Source organism: Equus asinus, chromosome 7 (genome assembly GCF_041296235.1).
Source record: "Equus asinus isolate D_3611 breed Donkey chromosome 7, EquAss-T2T_v2, whole genome shotgun sequence".
Taxonomy (NCBI): domain Eukaryota; kingdom Metazoa; phylum Chordata; class Mammalia; order Perissodactyla; family Equidae; genus Equus; species Equus asinus.
In genome coordinates this window covers 99,250,027-99,272,040 of record NC_091796.1, presented here as the reverse complement: position 1 = coordinate 99,272,040, position 22,014 = coordinate 99,250,027, and the positions used below count along the sequence as shown (strand labels likewise).

The 22,014-nt window shown below is 38.0% G+C and overlaps 1 protein-coding gene across 14 annotated transcripts in view; it reads right to left on the bottom strand.

Moving 5' to 3' along the window:
- UNC79 (unc-79 homolog, NALCN channel complex subunit) overlaps positions 1-22,014 on the bottom strand; it is a 244,827-nt gene that overhangs the window by 5,468 nt on the left and 217,345 nt on the right. For 8 of the 14 annotated variants that reach the window (XM_070514220.1, XM_044774252.2, XM_044774247.2 and 5 more), the window contains 7 exons: positions 20,959-21,036; positions 18,623-18,721; positions 15,562-15,651; positions 13,339-13,514; positions 12,166-12,352; positions 10,489-10,686; positions 8,529-8,606 (listed from right to left, as the gene is read on the bottom strand). In XM_070514220.1, the coding sequence (XP_070370321.1) occupies positions 8,529-8,606; positions 10,489-10,686; positions 12,166-12,352; positions 13,339-13,514; positions 15,562-15,651; positions 18,623-18,721; positions 20,959-21,036 (906 nt within the window). The remainder of the gene's footprint in view (positions 1-8,528; positions 8,607-10,488; positions 10,687-12,165; positions 12,353-13,338; positions 13,515-15,561; positions 15,652-18,622; positions 18,722-20,958; positions 21,037-22,014) is intronic. The other 6 variants (XM_044774249.2, XM_070514221.1, XM_044774253.2 and 3 more) reach the window with 1 other exon arrangement.

Below are 22,014 nucleotides of genomic sequence, written 5' to 3'. Positions count from 1 at the left end.
AATGGAAAAATCTTCTAACTCACAGAACATCGAGTAGAGTACTCAGAAGGCTACTACCTTAGTAGTAAAGAAACATTCGCCCTAGACAAAATGCTGCTCTGATCCCACCTAACAAAGCTTAAAGGAGGGGCCGGCCTGGTGGCATAGTGACTAAGTTCACGTGCTCCACTTTGGCGGCCCGAGGTTCACAGGTTTGGATCCCAGGCGCAGACCTACACACCACTCATCAAGCCATGCTGTAGCCATGTCCCACATACAAAATAGAGGAAGACAGGCAACAGATGTTAGCTCAGCGACAATCTTCCTTAAGTAAAAACAGGGAGATTAGCAACAGATGTTAGCTCAAGGCCAATCTTCCTCACCGCCCCCTGCCCCCCCCCCCGCAAAAAAAGCTTAAAAGGAAATCTCAAAAGGATAAAACTGTTTTTAAGTAATTTAACTATGTCATAGAATACAATTCAGGAATATTTATAGGAATACAAAAATATTCAGCACCCAAGAAAGTCAAATTCAAAATGTCAAGAATTCTATACAAAATTATCAGCATGCAAAGAAGCAGGAAAATGTAACCTATAATAATAAGAAAAATCAATGAATTGGAAAACACTCCAAAATGATACAGATAACATAATTAGTAGAGAACAATACTAAAACAGTCACTATAACTATATTCAATATGGTCAAGGAGGTAGAGGAAATATTGAGTATGTTGAGCAGAGGCATAGAAGAAAATATTGGAAGAAATAATAGTTGATACTTTTCCAAATAATGTACACCATAAATCCACAGATGTAAGAAGCTCAAGAAACTCAAGCACAAGAAACGTGAAGAAAACTATACCAAGGTGTTTCATGATCAAGTTACTTGATGATAATGGTAAAGAGAAAATTTTAAAAGCAGTCTGAGAAAAAAAGACATATTACAATAGAAGAAAAAAGATAAGACAGATACAGATTTCTTGTCTGAAACAATGGAAGCAAGAAGACAGAGGAGGAGCAATATTTTTGAAGTACTGAGAAAAAGAAAAACTGTGAACCTAGAATTCAATACCCAGTGAAAATATCTTTCAAAATGAAGGGAAAGTAAATACTTCCCAGACATGCAAAAGCTGAAGGAGTTAATCACCAGGAGACCTGTACAAGAAATAGTAAAGGAAGTCCTCTGGGTGGAAGGAAGATAGAAGTTTAGGTCTACAGAAAGGAATGAAGAACAATGAAAATGACAAATATAAATATGGTCGTAATAGGAAATATAAATAAATATTTAAAAAAATTTGAATCCTAAAAATTCATATGGGGCAACAAAAGACCCCAAAGAGCTAAAGCAATCCTGAGAACACAGAACAAAGCTGGAGGCATCACAATCCCTGACTTCAAAACCTATAGTAACCCAAACAGCACGGTACTGGTATAAAACAGGCACACAGATCAATGGAACAGAACGAAAGCCCAGAAATAAAACCACACACCTGCAGACAGCTAATCTTTGACAGAGGAGCTAAGAATATACAATTGAGAAAGGAAAATCTCTTTAAAAAACCGTGTTGGGAAAACTGGACAGCCACATGCACAAGAATGAAAGTAGACTATTATCTTTCACCATACACAAAAATTAACTCAAAATGGATCAAAGACTTGAAGGTAAGACCTGAAACCATAAAACTCCTAGTAGAAAATATAGTCAGTACACTCTTCGACATCAGTCTTAGAAGGATTTTTTTGACTACCATGTCTACTTGGACAAGGGAAACAAAAATATAAACAAGTGGGACTTCATTAGACTAAAGAGCTTCTGCAAGGCAAAGGAAACCAGGATCAACATGAAAAGATAACCCACCAATTGGGAGAAAATATTTGCAAACCATATATCTGACAAGTGGTTAATCTCCATAATATATAAAGAACTCACACAACTGAACAACAAAAAACCAAACAACCCAATCAAAAAATGGGCAGAGGATATGAACGGACAATTCTCCAAAGAAGATATACAGATGGCTAATAGGCACATGAAAAGATGTTCAACATCACTAATCATCAGGGAAATGCAAATCAAAACTACACTAAGATATCACCTTATACCCATTAGAATGGCTATAATCACCAAGACCAAAAATAACAGATGTTAGAGAGGTTGTGGAGAAAAGGGGACCCTCACACACTGCTAGTGGGAATGCAAACTGGTGCAATCACTATGGAAAACAGTATGGAGATTCCTCAAAAAATTAAAAATAGAAATATCATATGACCCAGCTATCCCACCACTGGGTATATATCCAAAGAACTTGAAATAAACAATTCAAAATAATTAATTGCAACATTATTCACAATAGCCAAGAAGTGGAAGTAACCCAGGTGTCCACTGACTGATGATTGGATAAAGACAATGTGGTATGTATATACAATGGAATACTACTCAATCATAAAAAAAGACAAAATCATCCCATTCGCAACAACATGGATGGACCTTGAGGATATTATGTTAAGCGAAATAAGCCAGACAGAGAAAGACAAACACCACATGACTTCACTCAAACAAACACACGGACAAAGAGAACAGTTTAGTGATTATCAGGGGAAAGGGGCTGAGGCGTGGGCACAAGGGGTGAAGGCGCACGTTTACATGGTGACTGACAAATAATAAGGTACAACTGAAATTTCACAATGTTATAAACTATTATGACCTCAATAAAATTTTTTTTAATCTCTTTAAGAGATAATTGACTGTTTAAAACAAAAATAATAGAGCAAGCCCTGATGGCCTAGTGGTTAAAGTTCAGCACACTCTGCTTTGGCAGCCTGGTTTCACTTCCTGGTCGTGGAACCACACCACCCGTCTGTCAGTAGCCATGCTACAGTGGCAGCTCACATAGAAGAACTAGAAGGACTGACAACTAGAATATACAACTAGGTACTGGGACTTTGGGGAGGGGAAAAAAAGAGAGGGAGGAAGACTGGCAACAGATGTTAGCTCAGGGCGAATCTTTCCCAGGAAATAAATAAATAAATGAATAAAGCAAAAATAATAACAATGTATGGCTTGGTTTATAACAAATGTAGAAGTATAATGGATGACAATAACGGCACAAAGCCAGGAGGCTGGAAATGGAAGTTTATTATTGCACATTCTAATACTATATATGAAGAGGTATGATATTACTTGAAAGTAGATAAGTTAAAAATGTATACTATAAACTCTAAATCAACCACTAAAACAACAACTAAGACATATAGCTAATAAGATAACTAAAAAAACACACTTCTAAATAACCCATGACTCAAAGAAGAAACCAAAAGGGAAATTAGAAGGTATTTTGAACTGAAGGAAAATAAGACCATATCAAAATTTGGAAGAATGCAGCTAAAAGAAGAAATTTAGAGTACTCAACAATGATGATTGAAAAGAAGGTTCTCAAGTTAATGACCTCAGCTTCCATCTTAATAATCTAGAAAAAGAAGAAAATATTATAGCCAAATTTTAATCATTAAAAACTTGATTACTCCAAAAGAAGGCAGAAAAGAGGGAATAAGAGACAAAGAACACATGAGAAATATAGAAAACAAATAGCAAGATGATAGATTAAGTCCCAACAATGTCACAAAACACATTAAATGAAAATGGTTTAAAAACTTCAATTAAAAGGAAGCGACTGTCAAATTGGATATTAAAAAAAAAAAAAAGTAACACCCAGCTACATGCTGCCTCTAAGAAATATACTTTAAATATAAACAAATAGGTTAAAAGTAAAATGATGGAAACAGACATACCATCTTAATATTAGTCAAAAGAAAACTGGAGTGCCTTTATTAAGATCCAAGTAGCTTTCAGAGTGAACAATATTACTGAGGATGAAGAGAGCATTTCATAATTTCATTTCATTAAGAAGACATAATAATCCTAAAAATAGAGCTTCATAATACATGAAGCAAAAACTGGTAGACTTGAAAAGATAAATAAACAAATCCACAATTATAGAACTATTTCAATACCCCTTTCTCAATTGATAGAATAAACAGACAGAAAGAAGAACACGGAAGACCTGAACAACACTATCAACAAGCTTGAACCAACTGACATAGGAAACTACAACCAGAAACAGCAGAAGACACACTCTTTTCTAGTGTACACCAAGCATTTACCAAGATAGACAATATTCTGGGCCATAAAACAAGTCTCAATAAATTGAAAATGATTTAAATTATACAAAGTATGTTCTCTGACCACAATGGAATTAAAAATTCACAACAGAAAAATCTCCAGAAAATAACCCAAAATATTTGGAAACTAAATAATATACTTCTAAATAACCAGTGGATCCAAAAAGAAAGCAAAAGGGAAGTGAAAAGAAAGTATTTTGCACTGAATGAGAATGGGAATACAAAATATCAAATTGTGGGATGCAGCTAACCAGTGCTTAGAAGGAAATTTATAGCACTAATCATTGATATCAGGAAAGAAAAAAGTCTCAAATCAGTGAGCTATGCTTTCACCTTAATAAACTAGAAAAAGAAGAGCAAATGAAATCTAGAGTAATCAGAAGAAAGAAAATAATAAACAGGAATCAATGAAACAGAAAACAGGAAAACAATAGAGAAAATAAATGAAAACCAACCACAAGCTGATTATTGGGTTTTTTTTTTTAATCAAAAGCTCACTAAAATGGATAAACCCCTATCTGGACTGATCAGAAAAACAAAGTCACAAATCACCAATATCAGAAATTAAAAAGGTAGCAGAATTATTGATCCTACAGATATTAAAAGTATAATAAGGGAATATTATGAACAACTTCATGCAATTAAAATGGACTACTTTGATGAAATGGACAAATTCTTTGAGAGACACACCCTACACCAAACATCACTCAAGAATAAACAGATAACTTAAACAGCCCTATATCTATTAAAGAAATTGAATCTGTAGTTTAAAACCCTTCTGCAAAGAAAATTCCAACCCTGGGCAGTTCCAGTGGTGAATTCTACCAAATATTTAAGGGGAAAATAATACCAAATCTACAGAAACTTTTCCAGAAAACAGAAAAGGAAGGTTTACTTCCCAAGTCATCCTATGAAGCCATCATTACCCTGATACCAAAACCAAAAACAGTTATTACAAGAAAAGAAAATTACAGTTCAATATCCCTCATGAACATTAACACAAAAAATTATTTAAAAATTTTAGCAAGTAGAATTCAACAAGATATAAATACATCAAGACTAAGTGTGGTTTGTCCCAAGAACACAAGGTTGGTTCAACATTCAACAGTCAATCCATGAAATTCATCCTGTTAGCAGTCAAAAAGAAAAGCCAAATGACATCTCAATAAATGTAAAAAAAGCATTTGACAAATCCTACATCTATTCCTGACAAAAATTCTTGACAGACTAGGAATGCAAGAGAACTTTACTCAATCCGACAAAGGGTATCTACGAAAAACTGACAGCTAAACATTATATTTAATGAGGAAAGCTTGAATGCTTTCTTCCTAATATCAAGAACAAGGCAAGGTTGCCCACTCTCATGACTTCTATTCAACTTGTACCAGAGGATCTAGCCAGAGAAATGAGATAAGAAAAAGAAATAAAAGGTATAAAGGGAAAGGAAGACATAAAACTGTCATTATTTTCACATGACATAATTGTCTACACAGAAAATCTGATGAACTCTCCAAAAAACTTCTATAACTAATAAATGAGTTTAACAGGCTGCAGGATATAAAATCAATTATATTTCTAAATGCTAGCAATGAAAATCAGAAAGGTAAGCATAAAAAACCATAGCATTTACGATATCATAAAATTATACATTTCGGGATAAATTTGACAAAAACATGCCATCCTTGTATATAGAAAATTATAAAATATTACTAAGAAAAGTTAACAAAGTCATAAATACATGGAGATATATACCGTGTTCATGCATTGGAAGACTCAATATTGTTAAGATCTCAATCCTCCTCAAAGTGACCCATAGATTCAATGTAATCCCAATCAAATTCCCAGCAGGCTTTTATTTGTAACTTACAAATTGATTTTAAAATTTATCTAGAAACACAAAAGAACCAGAAAAGCTAAAAAAAACTTTGAAAAAGATGTAGAAACTTAGAGGACTAACACTACCTGATTTCAAGGTATATTAGAAAGCTACAGAATCTAGATAGTGTGGTACAAAAATAGACAAAGAGATCAATGAAACAGAGTCGAGTATCCAGAAATAGAACCACATATATATGGTTAATCGATTTTTGACAAAAGTGCAAGGGAAATTCAATGGAGAAAGGATACTACTTTCAACAAATGATCCTAGAATAACTGGATAGCCATATGCAGAAAAAGTACCTGTCTACACTTCACACGTACATAAAAGTTAACTCAAAATGGGTCACAGACATAAATTAACACCTAGAGAAAATATGGGTAACACCTAGAAGAAAACTCTTTGTGACCTTGGATTAAACAAAGATTTTTTTAAGTACAACATCAAAAGCATGATCCATAAAAGAATAATTTGATAAACGGTACTTCATCAAAATTAAGACCTGCTCTTCACAAGACACTGAAAAGACAAGGAAAAGACAAACCACGGGGAAAATCTTCGCAAATCACATATCTGATAAAGAACTTATATCTCAAAATTCAATAATAAGAAAAAAACCCAACCCAATAAAAAATGCATGAATAATTTTATCAGATACTTCACCAAGCAGATACATGGATAGCAAATAAGCATATGAAAACATGTTTAACATCATTCGTCAACAGGGAAATGCAATTTAAAACCATGATGAGATACAAGCACACAATTCTTAGGATGACTAAAATTAAAGATTGACTACACTAAGTGTTGACAAAGGAACTGGAATGTTCGTTTGTGTAGGAATGGAATGCTCATACACTGCTGGTGTGAACGTAGCAGGGCACAATCACTTTGGGAAACGGTTTGCCAATTTCTTTAAAAGTTATACACATATCATATGGCCTAGCCATTCCACTCCTAGGTATTTATCCAACATACCTGAAAGCACATATCTACACAAAGATTTGTACAAGAATATTCATAGCGGCTTTATTTGTAATAGCCCAAAACTTGGGAAACAGCCCAGATGTCCATTAACTAATGAATGGATAAACCAAATGTGGTATATCCATACAAAGGAATACTACTCAGGAATAAAAAGAAATGACCTACTGATACATGCATCAACATGGATTAATCTCAATATAATTATTCTAGGTGCAAGAAGGCAGAAAAAAGCATCAGTACTATATGAATCTATTTATATAAAATTCTAGAAAAGGCAAACTAACCTATAGTGACAGAAGGTAGATGAGTAGTTGCTTGGGGATGGGGAGGCAGGGTACAAGGAGTGGTGGAATAGAAACACTATAAATGTGTACAAGAAAACTTTAGGCAGGGGAGGGAAATGTTCATTGTCTTGATTGTGGTGATGGTTTCATGGGTGTGATATATGTAAAGACTTATCAAACAGTACATTTTAAATATGTATAATTTACTGTACATAAACTGTACTTCAATTAAGCTGTGAAAAATAAAATCAGGTATGATCATCAAGTGTCAGTCATATACTTTCTCTCATTGCACTCACTTTCTTCGTTGACTACCAAGCTAGGTAAGCTCTATCTACCCCATTCAAACCAACCACCTAGCAGGATTCTGGTAACAGTCAAGTTTTCCCTGAAAATAGGCTGCTTTCCTTCGGCATTGTGTGAATTAATTTGACAAGTGTCCTTTACGGAAGAACAGAGTCAACCAAGGAGTGGAAGGGCAAGTTAGAAGGTTCCAAATTGATGCACTCTGTGGTGGTTGTGGGGGGCGGTTGATGGTGGCTGAGATAATGGAATACAGAAGCGGGAGGAAAAGAAGGAAATGCTACAAGAAGAGGACGGACAAAGAATCAGTGAGACTAAGAGGCGGAATGAGAGGAAGGAAAGGAAAAAGGGGGAAATAAATAGATGAGTGAGTGAGAAACTAAGTTCTCCTTTACTCTTTTATTTTTTATCACACTGCTATGTTTCTGATATTCCTGGATAGATAACCAATGCTTAAATTACTTTCATACACTGTACAATGATTTAGAATAGTAACACTAGAAACTAAATTAATTTGTCTTAGAGAAAGTACCAGCTACCAAGTCAAACAATTACAGGCTATTTTCCTTGGTTTTCTGGATATCTTGCAAGGTGAGGCACTACCAACCAATTTATATTACTATAGGGTCATTTTCAGATCAACGTTCCCAGTGATCATTTAATTACTTGTGTTACATGCAATCATGGTCCAACGTATTTAACCCAGCTAGCCTTGGTCACAGTGCTGGAGCAAGAGCAAAAATAACACGATAACCATTTGCTGAAGGGTTGTAACACGAGACTGAATCCTCCAGCCCCAACTCTGAATGTTAAAACTAAATCCGTTTTATTTTCCTCTTCCGAAGGTACATTCAAAATAAATCCACTTTTGTTTTTAGCAGCAAGAAACGGTCTATAAAAATCATAAGATTTTCCTACCTTGACAAAAATTGTTGAATTGCATTCTTGCAATGCCTCCATTAAACTAATCACATGGAGACACACCATTTCTACCATCTGAAACAACAAACGTGAAAATCAGTCCCACTCCCAATGATAGAGAAACCTTGCAAACTAGTCTGCAGCCACAGAGGCCCCATGTCCTTGACCATGAGGTCTTTCTGCAGAATGACCAAAGCGGACCACAAGGAGGGGTGCTTATTCACCTCTAAAATTTCAACCAGAAACTGAATTTTGAAAGTTTCAGAGGTTTTGCAGTTGTCATGCCTTCCTCACCTAACTCGGGCTGCCAATGGGACTCGGGTGTTGATCTCGCTAATCTGCACTGCAGTTGCTTCAGACCAGAGGATCAACGGCTTCTGCTTCCTTCAGTTCCAGCTACACGACTCTGGGGCTTGGGTCTTTTCCTCTGTCTTCATCCCTTCTCCAGTTTCTTCACCTGGGGTAGCTGTTTAATTTGTTGCACACTGTCTTTAAGGCTTTGTTCTCCACGGAAAAGGCAACCGTGTTTCCGACAGTTCAAAAATACAACAGAGGTGATATCCCTCATCAGAAATTCCTAAGGCTGGATTTTAAGCCTCCAGGGGGATTATACCAGACTGGCTTATAAGGCTTAACAAAATTTTCAGAATAGAATGAATTAAATTCATTTGTAACATTACTCATACAAAATTCATTTGTAACAAATTCATTTGCAATATTTGAATATCAAGAGAGAGTTAGAGGGAAGGGACTAATGGTATCAAGAAACTAATGACAACAGAAGGCAACTCTGAATCTCTAGTTTAAGGCCCCGGTTTCATCATCTGTAGCATAACAGGATGGAAAGCTTGATCTCCAAGTTCTCCTTCAGCCCCAGACTCTAGGGTCCAACAAACAGAATGATCTCTGCAGCAGTCAGAACCGCTGGTGCACCCTGACACGTTCACATAAATTTCCTTTAAATTGAACTAAAACATCTCTCTCCATACAGAATTGCCTCCTAACATCTGCTTCTCTAAAGAAAAGAAAGTGCTTCACTAAAGGAAATATAAAATCCCCTTTCCAATTAGAGCTAAAAGAAAATGTTTCTTAGACTAATATTCAATCAACCAAAAATTGTTTCCAGAATGCCTTCTGTGGACCGTGCACTGTTGGGTTTCTGGGCTCACTGGAATCATCACTATGGTGTTTTTCCAGGTCCTTTGGCCTCACAGACAAGAATTCGACTGACAGAGTCCCTGTAACCAAGACACTGGCTGCCACATTCCCAGCTGAGAATCCTCCTCCAAAGGAACAAACTGACCCAAAGGATTCCCTTGGCAGCTCCTTCTGTACACCTTCCGATCTCGAGTCCATGAGGACCAATTCAAGCTTGTTCCACGAAGTGGGCTCATGCTAACCACACCCTAGAGGCTTTCCAATGAGGTTTAGAGCAGCCCCTCTCTTGGTGAGCCATCCACATGAAAATGGAACTGGATTTGACGACTGGGGAGCTCAGGTCTTCAGAGAGCAACTCACAAAGGTGAGGCTCTTTATAGGTTTTGAGCCCCATGTAGAATGAACATGTGTGGTTGGTCTGCTCCCAAACAGCATAGAAAGGTGACCTAATTGGCTAGGGTTTTTTCAAATTGCCTTGGAACTCAAAAATAACATGAATCTTCCTCTTAACTCTGTGACTTTATAGCACAAACAACCCTTAAAGGTAGAAGTTTTGTATAAATTTCCTTTAGCACTAGGCAGAGAAAACAAAAATTGATTTTACTGAATTTACTTGTTTGCTTTGTTTTTCATCAAAATTAATATGCAAGTAGAACATCCCATTTATAATGTAAAAATTCACCAACCCATTTATATAATATTCCAACTGAGATCTTTAAAAACAGGTAACGTGAGAACTGGGAGTGGTTTATACATTTTGAGATTCTATCCGAGAGGGCAAACTTATTCACGAACTCACCACTTTGTTATGCGCCATCAGCTGAAGGATGCTGGGTGTCACCCTACTCCAAAACTCGAGTGCCGTCAGTATCGCTGTGAAGCTGAACTCATTCTGACTTTGGAGGTTTGTAGCTACGGCACTTTGTTCACAATATACGGTCCAGAGCTGAGCAAAGATAAATGCGTGGAAGAGGGAACACATGTGCAGCACAGAGGTCTGAAAAAGAGGAAAACAGGGGGCCGTTACATCTGGTGGGCTGTGGTGGTCCATGGAGACCCCCCCACATGGCTTTGACCTTCCAAGGGGCACAGCCAAAGCACATCTAACTGAAGTGATCAAGGCTGAAGGAGTTATCTCCAAGCTACAGACTTGTGATTCGTCACCTTAAAATAATCCGCTCTCCACTGGGTCAGTGGGGGTGTGCTTAGAGAACAAAGCAGCTTTTCGAACAGAAGGCACCTTCATCTACAGGATAAATCTACCCACCCTCTGCTCTTTAATGGAACTGACATTCCCATCCCTAAACTAAATTAGGAAGGACAGTCATTCTACCATTTTGGTGTTTCCTCATCTGTAACATGGGGATAATAGTACCCTTCTCAAAGAGTTGTAGTTAGGAGTCACTGAGGTGATATTCACGAACCCGCTGCCCAGAACTTAACAACTACACTAGTAGTAGCAGTAGAAGGAGCAGTGGCAAAGACAGTATTCCCACCAGGAGTAAGCCGGATTGAGTGAGCACCTACGATATCCCAGACACCACGCTGAAGACTTTTCACAGATCACCTCCATAATTCTCAAACCATCCCCTCATCCATTTTACAGGTGAAAAACTGGAGTCCAGAGAGGGTAAGTAATATTTTCAAGGTCATAAAATCACAAAGTACCATCGTTAGGAATCAAACACAGGTCTAGGTCGAAATATCAGAAACCGACTGCTTAATTGCTGTTGCAAACATCATTCAGGTCATTTGGACGGGTGCTCTATTTTTTCGCTGAGTCAGCCTGCCCTGGACTAAACCCAGCTGTTCCCAAACCCCCAGTGACCTCCCAGAACTAGTCCAAGCTCTGTGAAGGGCCCTTGGCTCCCTGTAGCCGATTAGTATCAGTGTGTCGAGTTTGCTTGTACAGGCTCATGACTGATGCCTGCCTTGGGTTTACTTTATTCCCTTTAAGTACATTATCTGTCTCTACAATTTATAAAGCTCCTCTGTGTAGGTGATTCCAATGTGTACTTTAGTGAATTCCCAACTGGCCTTCTTATTCTCATTTGGTATCTTCATATATCTCCAGAGATGTGAGTTGGAAAGATAGTACATGAAGTATTAGATGGAGCATAAATTTTCCTCCACTTCATACTCGGTTCTAAAGACTGAGCATAGAATTTTCATTATATTTCTAGCCTTTTATTTCTGTTCATTATTTTGAGATAGAAATGCCTAGGAAGCTAACTCTTGCTTGCCTCCATAATTTATCTTCATAAAAGTAAATGGAAAAACAATTTGGGGGAAGAAAAGATAGTCTGGGAATTTAAACAACTTTAAATAAGGCATTAGCACAAAGTTGCTTTCCTAACATCTACAGGAGGGCAAGTGATAAGATGCATTTTCTTCTCAGAAGAAACATAATTGGCTGATAAGGGAATCCATTAGCAATTTCGATGCACATGGCCTTAATCTTGCAGAGATCACTTACCTTTGATTGCTCTGGAAATCCAATCAGGATAACAATAAGATGGTCTGCAATGTGGGAACCTGCATCCAGAGGTATGGGCAGGCACGGAGAGGAGGCATTTGGACACACTGCATTGTGAGTGAGAGAACCCAGAAGCAGCCAGGACAACAGACGGATGTGGGAGACACACTCGATGAATTCTTTAGGTCTGTTAGAGAAGGAAGTGTTAAAAGACGATTTTATGTTCTCTGTTTCGTTGTGTGCTCAACAAATGCTTACTGATGGAAGGGATTAAAGGTGTGGTCTTGTAGGCAATTACATAAAATAAAACATGAAGGTGACTGGCTGCCAACAGAATGATGTATCTGTTTTTCTTGTTTCCCACTCTAATCCTGGATCTTAGCTTCTTGAGCAAAGAGCAGCCTTTGGTGATACAGGATTCAATGTCATTCTTCCACATGGTTGCCTCTCTAACTGGCTTCTCTTTCTAAACTCCTTTCCTCTCATTAGAAAGTTTGACGTCCCCACTAGAGGGGAGGGAATTGGGGAGGGAACAGAGCAGATACAACACACAGCCATCCATTTTCCTGCTTGCCAATAATTTTCTCCTCCTGCCCTCCTCATCCCCCACTCCAAATCCTTCCTCTAACCAGCAAGCTGACCATGCAGAATGGGACGCTTAAGCCTTCTCTGAATTCCCAGATAAACTAGCCTATGCGCACTTCTCTCTTCTTAGCCTCCCTTACAGGCAGGATCAGGGGCTCACCCCTCCTTGCTCTCTATTTCATCTATTTCACCTCTGCTATAAATTTTGTTCCAGCTACAATCTAAGCTCCTTGAAGGCAGAAGCTATGTAAGTGTTCCGTAAATACTTATCAATTTATTTAACTAATTGAAGTTAAGAGTTAAAGTGTCAGTTCAAAGCTCCAAGGTTTCATCATCTATCAGGGAGACTGGGGTTTTTGTATGAGGGCAAGTGTCTTTTATTGGCAGCGTGCTATGAAGTGCTCACATTCAAAAACGCTGTTAGGTCAGCAAGTAAGTACGGAGATGGGTCCCGATTCCCATCTTCCCAGCCAATCACGGTCCACTCCCATGCATCTTCAATGCATTCACTAGCTCTTGCAGAGCCCCAGGAACTCAGGGCGTTTCTTGTCATATTTACCCCCATTGCTGGAATAATAAGGGTCTTACCCTTGTTGCATCGCAGAAGGGGGATGATAGAGCCAAGGCAGATAGCGGATCACAGCTTTGTTATCTCTGTGGTTGCCCCGGGAGATTTCCATGGCTGCAATCTGAGCCAGTCCGACTTTGAGGTGCCCACCAAAGGTATCTTCATGCAGAGGTTGAGAACATGTCTTCATGTGGCTCTACAAAACCAAATGGCATTTTGTGACTTTGACAGAGTCCCTTGGAGACATTCCAGGCCACTCTTTAAAGAGATCAGGTGCATTTCCACACCTATCACCACTCCCATTTAACATACATACATACATATGTTTGTATATTACAAACCCATTTGTACATGGGTTTGTATAGAACCCATTTAAACTCCTTCAACAGCTTCCCATTGTTCTTAGGATAAAGGAAAAAAAACTCCTTAGTATGGCCTAAAAAGCCTGGAATGATCTAGCTACTGCAGACCTCTGCACCTTATCCTTCAACCTTATGGTCCCAGCTACGCTGTTCTCTCCCATTACTGGTCTTGGCTCATGCTGTTCTCTCTGCCTGAAATTGTTCCTGCCTCTCTTCACCCAATTAACTGCTATTCATTATTCAGATTTTAGCTAAGTATCACTTCCTCCAGGAAGCCTTCTCTGACCTTCCTGGCTAGGTCATATCATCTTATTAGAAGCCCTTCTTCATAGCAATTAGGAAAGTCACAATTTTACTTTAGTCTGTATGAAATTTTCATTAAAATTGGCCTCCAATGCCAGACTATAAACTAAATGAGGGCAGTTACTGAGTCTGTTTTTGCTCATCACTGCATCCCTAAAAGCCTAGAACAGTGCCAAGCACATTATAGGTGCTCCACACATATGTGTTGAATTAATTTAGAAGAATTTCTTTGCTCAGTGTGGCTTAGCAGAAAGAGTGCTGAACTGGACGTTGAGACCTAGGTTCTAGATGCAGTTCTGTCCTAATCAGTCCTTTGGTCTTACATAAGTCACTTGACACTGGACCTTTCTGATCTGTTTCCTAATGCGTAAAATCAGAGGGTTGGATTACATCTGTAGTCCCCAACCTTTTGATCCTCCTGAGTCCTTCTTACTATTTTTCTCTGTATTTTGAGAGTGGCTATAAAACAGGCTAAAAATGTGTAGGTAATAATGTTTCCTCTTCTTTATACATCAAAGGCGTTTAAGTGTGGGCAGCCAGATTCAGCGATCAGTAACCAATGCATAATCAAACACCAGGAGAGCTTACTGAAAAGCAACGGGATTTAGACGTTGTGAGAAATCATCAGTTTAAATTTGGGTTCTACTTTACACCTGGCATTCACCAATCTATCCCCATCCCAAGAAACACTGGGGTCATCTGAGCAGAGTCTGGACACTGAGTTGGGTGATGAGGGACCGTATTTTAGCTGATGAACTTGTGGGATGACTAGGTCCTGTTTATCAAAAAGCAGTCATTTTTAGTGTCGGATTGCAATCTGGCTGGCTGTTGGGCCACGTTTGTCCAGGGCCTTCCTCAGATCTCTCAGACTATCAGTCGTATAGCTCCCTGGTCGGCTAACAGCAGGGAAGGCAACCCGCATCAGCAATTCACCCCACCCTGGAAAACAACCCATAAGCTCAACAACTTCACAGGGATTTTGATAGCTTTGATGCAGGTGAAAATCATAAATGGCTTATGTTGGCATTGTGTGTTTACACATTTCATACAAACTAAAGTTTACAAAAGTCTCTTCACAAACGTTACCTCACTCAAACTTTGTCCCCGTCAGCAAAGGCAGGTTTATAAGACTTGTTTTGCAAATGAGTAAACTGAGGCTCGAGGCAGATGAATGACGCCAAGTGGCATAGTGGAACGGGAATGGCTCGGGGCTCACTAGTCTTAGGGCTACCCTGACTCCGTCATTTAGTAGGAGTGTGACTGAGCAAATCGCTGCACCAGCCCAGCCTCGGTTTCTACATTTGCAAAATGGGGATAACGCCCCAGCAGGGGCACTGTGAGAACTGAGTGGCAAAAGCAAAGCTATGCACATAGCTGATGCCATGTCAATACCCTGTCCCTCTTGCAGAGAGGACACCCAGCTCTTCAGAGTCCCAAGACATGGGCTCATTCCCCAGGGCCACAGGTGCCTCCTCAGGCAACAGTAAACTCTCACATGGTCGCTTAATTCTCTGCCAACATTCCTGTGTTTGTTAACCTAAGAGCCGAGCAGAGCCGAGTGGATGGAAGGCCTCTCACCTTCAGTTTGGTCAGCGTGTGCATGTCCGCCATGAAATCCAGCACCTCGTTGATGTACTGCCGCACACACTCCATCGCTGCCGTCCCACACTGAAACACAGGGACACCGCTGGGTGCGCTCCGTGAGTCACGGCCTCCATTTCTGCCCTGACTGCACTGATTGTCTCACTCTGATTTCACGCTGCTCACTAATGAGTTGGTTCATTTTCTGGATTTCTGACTCACTCCATACTCTCAGCATGGTCTGTGATTGTCTGCCCACAGTTTGGACAAAATTTGACAAAAGGTTTGTGGTGAGAGCAAAGAAACAGGGACAGCCCATAGGAGACAGGGTTTACCTGCTTTTCTCCACTGGGTGATTTAACTGATTTTTGTTTGCTTGTTTTTAAACTAGTTTGTATATAAAGATTTAACCTATGTAAAGCCATTAGTATCAGAGTCTTTAAGACATGAATCACCCTAAAACTCCAGTAACACCTTATCACTCTAGGAAGTCTTAGATACACATAAAATGTGTGCCAGCAAATTCTACCACCAGCATCTTGAATCTCCCTCTATCCAAAAATAAAAAGTATATGAACAAATATCGTGGTTGCTGAAAGAGTCAAAATTCCTATATTCGGTCAAGTCACTTACAACTTAATTTCTTACACATAGTTGGTGCACTATTAAATAGATAAATGCATTATTGTTGCACTCTTGCTAGGAATAAATAAAGAAACGAAATGACGATCTTCCCCACACACCGGCAGTGTGTTTGGGAAGTTTTAAAGGAAAAGAAAGCAAACTTGTGTTTCAGGTTATTAAATGGCAAAAACCTGTTCTCTGAGGGCAATGCAGTGAATTTAGGATTATAAGCAAAGAAAAGGAAAATGAACAAACAGGCTGCAACATCAAAGCTGTATGAGAGAACCCACACATCAGGCTGCGTATAATGTGGATCAAAAAGCAAGCCGTCTTTGAAGCCATCTGAATACTATGCTCAGGCCTTTCTTAGCTTTCTTTAGGAAAATCTGGAACATTATATACTTAACAAGCTCACCCAGTGGCTCTCATTTTCCCATATTCATGTAAATCTGCACAGCACTGAACTATATCACCTTCTATCTCTTCTAGAATGTTATGCCTGTCAGTTCCTCTGACAGGATAACAAACAGTAAAATAAGGTCATTGGCAGTTCTGTCAGAGTGTTTTCCAAGCATTTCATACGTTCTAAGGTTTTCTTCTTCTAATTTAAATCAAGTGAAGGAATTATAAAAGGTTATTGTGTTCCTGCTTTTGGAATATTAATCCTTCAGTGCAAGAAAGGATTTCCCCCCGATTTATTCCATTTTCTCTGACCTTTCACATGTCATGCAAATAGGAGCATATACTCAGTTCTTAAATTTCTTGAAAGGGATTTGTTTCTTTCATAGGCAATATTTTATACCATTTCAACCAGGCAAATGTCACAGAAAATAATTACTAGGAGCATTATTCAATATTTGTCTTTTAAGTTTGAATTTCAAAAAGTGAGAGCAAAGAATTTGCTATTACCCAGTTACTTCTGCTCTAGAGACAGCAACTACATCTAATAAAAGCCTTAAGATACACTTTACAGGCAGGATAATCTTAGTGAGCCATCTACACTATAAAAAAAGCACGTAATTTCCAATCCCTTTTTTTTCATTTTGCAAAACATAAGTATAACCTTAGGTGTATTCTTTAAAAAAAACAAAAAACATTAAGAGTCAAGTTCCACTTGTTTCAGAAGGCCTACATTTATTTCAGTAGGAAAACTAGTGATAAAGGAGTTGAAAACATACTCCAACCCCAAAAACACGAAACGAAGCAAATCATATCCAATTCTTCCTCAAACCTTATATCTGATTTTAAAGTTAGATTTCTTAGATCTTAAAAGTAACAAACATTCAATGTAGAAAACTTGGAAACTACAAATTAATAAAAAGAAGAGAAAAATCACCATAATCCTAATTCCTGTCTTGCACCTGTGAGACAGCCACTGGTAACATTTCCTTCCAAATTTTTTTGAATGTATATAACATGTACGCATACATATAACTTTTTATAAGATTGAGATAATTTTTTCTAACCTGTTTTTTAATTAAATCCATCATGAGCATTTGTCAATTAATTAAATATTCTTTGAAAACTTGATTTGGCAGCCACATCTACCAAACGTGGTAGATTTGGTAGTTTGTCTTATAGATATTTGTTATTTTATTTAAACAATACCCTAACGTTGGACATTAATTTTGTTCCCATATTTTTACTTTTTTAAATGCTGCTTTAATAAGTACATTTGCATGTAATTCTTTACGTGCATGTTTAATTATTTTCTCAAACATACTCCTAGAAGTTGATTGTCAAACTGCTCCTCAGCAAGGCTGTACCATTTTTCACTACCACTAGTAGCTTATAAGAATGCCTGCTTCACTTCATCATCAATAAGTTTAATCATTAAGAAAAACCTGCTGACTTGATAGCTGATTTTAATTATTATATTTTTTATTTTATTTATTTATTTATTTGAGGAAGATCAGCCCTGAGCTAACATCTGCTGCCAAACTCCACTTTTTGCTGAGGAAGACTGGCCCTGAGCTAACATCCATACCCATCTTCCTCTACTTTATACATGGGACGCCTGCCACAGCATGGCTCGCCAAGCGGTGCCATGTCCACACCCATGATCTGAACCGGTGAACCCCGGGCCGCTGAAGCAGAATGTGCGCACTTAACCGCTGCGGCGCTGGACCAGCCCCTGTTTTATTATTTTTATATTTTGCATTAATTTACAGTTTACTGATTGCCAGTGAGGGTAAAAGGTTTATTCTGAATGGCTTATCGGTCATGGGAAAGGGTTCTACGTGTAGATCCTACAAATGATTGTGGGGTTTTCCTTGTTATTGGAATGTTTGCCTTTTACTTGTTGATTTCAATAAAACTTTATATATTAGGGATATTATTTTTTAGCTATCACATAGGTAGCAAATATTGAGTTTTAAAGAATTAAATAATAAGGAAACCTTAAGTGTACGGCAGAGACTAGCTAGCTACTCACAGATTCATTTCTCTTCTTCTTTGCCACACAACTGGACCATACTTCCCATCCTCTTTGGCAGTTAGGTGTGGCCATGTGACTGAGTTCTAGCCAATGGAACTCGGGTAGAAGAAATATGCACGACTTTTAGACTTGACCCATGGAAACCTTCCCTGTACCATATTTCCTTCTCTTTCCCCACCCACCAGCTGATTGCAGAGGACTGCATACAACAGAAGAAACCTCGTCCCTAAGCATTCATGGGGAAGCCCCCTCCCTCTACTAATCAGAATACCCATTTCAACTTCACAATAATAACTTTTTTGTGCTAAGTGGCTGAGAATTGTGATTTCATGTCATAGCGTCTTGCATGACCTTAACTATTATCAAGAACCCTTAAAAAAAACTATAGTCTAGTAATTTTACTCCCAGAAATCTATTATAAAGAAATAGTCGAAAATAAGAACAAAGATTTAAGCATGAAGATGTTTATCACATATTAGTTACAATTGCAGAATATTGTAAACAACCAAAATATCCCAGTAACATCTGTTAATATTATTTCTTTTACCTGTTAGGTGCATTTTATTTTATTATTTTATTGACATATATTTGACATACAACATTGTGTAAATTTAAGGCGTACAGCATGTTAACTTGATACATTTACATATTGTAACATGATTGCCACTGTAGCCATAATTAGCACCTCTATCATGTTACATAATTATCCTTTCTTTTTAGTAGTTGAAATAATTAAGTTCCAGTCTCTCATCAAGTTTGATGATTATGATGCAATATTGTTGTCTATAGTCATTGTACTATGCATTACATCTCTAGGGCTTATTTACTCCTCATTGTAAGTTTGTGCCCTGAAACATGTGTCCTGTCCCTCCTCCTCTCCGTTAGTGTGATTTTTACTAGTTAATATTTTTAATAGTTTAACTAGTAACTAGCTACTAGTTAATAGTTTACTAGTTAGTATGATTTTTACTCAGCACTCACTATCTATCTGGCACCACGCTAACATGCTGTACGTGCCTTATTTCTTTCAACCCTCAACCTAGACATTAGCCCCTGTCACATTCCCACCTACAGATGACACAAACCAAAGATCATGGGTTAAATAACTTTCCTCATCACACAGCTAGAAAATGTCAGGCCTCAAACTCAGGTATGAGTCTAAAACCCACATTCTAACCACTATTCCATGGTGTATTCACACAAGGTTATGTCACTTTGGGGCAAATGCTATGACTTATGAAGCCAAAGCTGCATTTATTATTATGGTTTCAACTATGTTTAAACAATACACACAGAAAAAGGAGAAACAAAATACATTAATATGGTAGCAGTAAAATTATCTCTGGGTTGAATGATTTTATCTTTCCTCTCTCATACTATTTCTCCATGTGAAAAAAAAATTAAAATAATGTTTGGTGTTGTGGGGAAAAGTGGTATACTTATAAACACATTAATAAAATCTTCTTAGAAAGCAACATTAGGAATACATATTATTAAGACATTCCTATCCTTTGACTAAGGAATTTATCCCAAGGATATCAAAATAAACATGAAGATGATCTTTCTAAGAATATATATATACAATACTATATGCTATTCTATACTAGCAAAGAAACTGGATAGTATATAAATTTCCAATAATATGGGACTAAGCTAATTAGGATACCGAAAAGATCCAAACATGAAAAAGTTTTCTAATACAATAGATTTCTTATTTTGGGACAGGGGATTATAAGTGTTCCTTTGTCTTTTTAAAAATATTTCTCTACTGAAAATTTAAATAACGTGTTTCAATTAACAATATCGCTGAAGTTTCTGAGTTTGTTGCAATAACCTTGCTATCAATAAGTTATTGTGGTTTCTCATCATCAACCCTGTCTACAAGAATCTTAACATATTTCACCAATAGTCCACTAGTTGATAATAATGGAAATATAAAAAATTTTCAGAGGAAATATTATAAAGGAAAACAAGGTATTACAAGGCTTATTTCTTTCTGGCTGTAGTTAAATTGGTTAAAGGGAGCCAGTGTAAGAAAATTGATTCTGGAAAAATTGCACTTTAATCCAATCTGTGCTGTATGTCTGGTCATTTCTTTCCTCTCCTTAACTGGCTGCTTCAATTTTACTCATGTTTCCTGGAATTAAAAGTTTCCAGGGGCAGAGATGAATTTGAATTTTCACTAGTGCTCTTTTAAATGATGTTAAATCTGTTTTCGATTTTACGGCATCTGTTCTATCAAAAGTGAACCAGGACACACGCCAAAAATACCTCTTTGCTAAATGCGGAAATGAGAAGAAATATAAAATGCAGGCAGTTGATTCAGGACTTACTCCAGGTAGAGAAGCGATCATCTGCTTGCTCAGGATCGTTGACTCAGCGAGTTTGGTTCCAGCATCTGCACAAATAAACTAATAAGAAATTGAAAGGAGAATTATTTTTAAGAGCACTTGGACAGTAATAAGTAATTCCTAATTTTACTAACTTGGCTTCAATTCATTAGTGTTTACTTTCGTGACAATCTGCTCTGGATGTACGGGGCTTGCCAATCATGGCAGCTCCTGCCTATCAGGAATTGAGAATCACACTGCTGAGATGACCACCCAGATTCTCACTTTCCCAGACAGCTGAGTGGCACTGAAATGGTACATTCAATCAAGCAAGAAAGGAAAGATGTCAGAATTGTCAGATTTATTCTGAAGTTATCCTATTTATTCTTTAGCCCTTCTTGACAGTTACTGAATTTTCATAGATTTTCCAGATTTCTATCATTACGTCATAGATTTAGAAGGAAAAGAGAAAAACAAGCAACCTCAGGGTGAGTATTCTAGCTGCTTCTTCCCCTCCAAGGCCCCTCGGCATCTGGTCTTCCTCCTCCCGCTTCATTCACACACATCCTCTGTGTCGATACTGACCCCCACTCCTGGTCTGTTGTCCCCTAGGACTTTTACCACACTTCCACTGTAACAGCCGTCACGCTAGACTGTAATGACCTACGAGTCTCTGTCTCGACCTGCTATGAGGTTTCCAAGAGCAGACTCGATGCATCTCACCCACAGCACCAGCTTCGTGTCTGACACCTCGGAGGGGCTCAGCAAGAGTTTGTGAAATGAAAAGATTAATCAATTGTCACTCGAGACCATGATGAGGTTGGATTTGCCAGATTACAATTTAATTTGCTTCATTACAGATTTTTACAGGTGTTTCCAGCTTAATGCAACACCCAAGTATTTATTGATGGTTTTAGGAAAAAAGATAAGCACGATGTCTGTAGAGTTTGCTATGAGCAATTAGTTCTCGGTTGATTTCCCTTTCCGGGCTTCTGGCCAGTGGCCCCAACAACTTTGGGATCCAAAGCTGCTGCTGTGCAAGTTCAGAGGCTCTGAAAG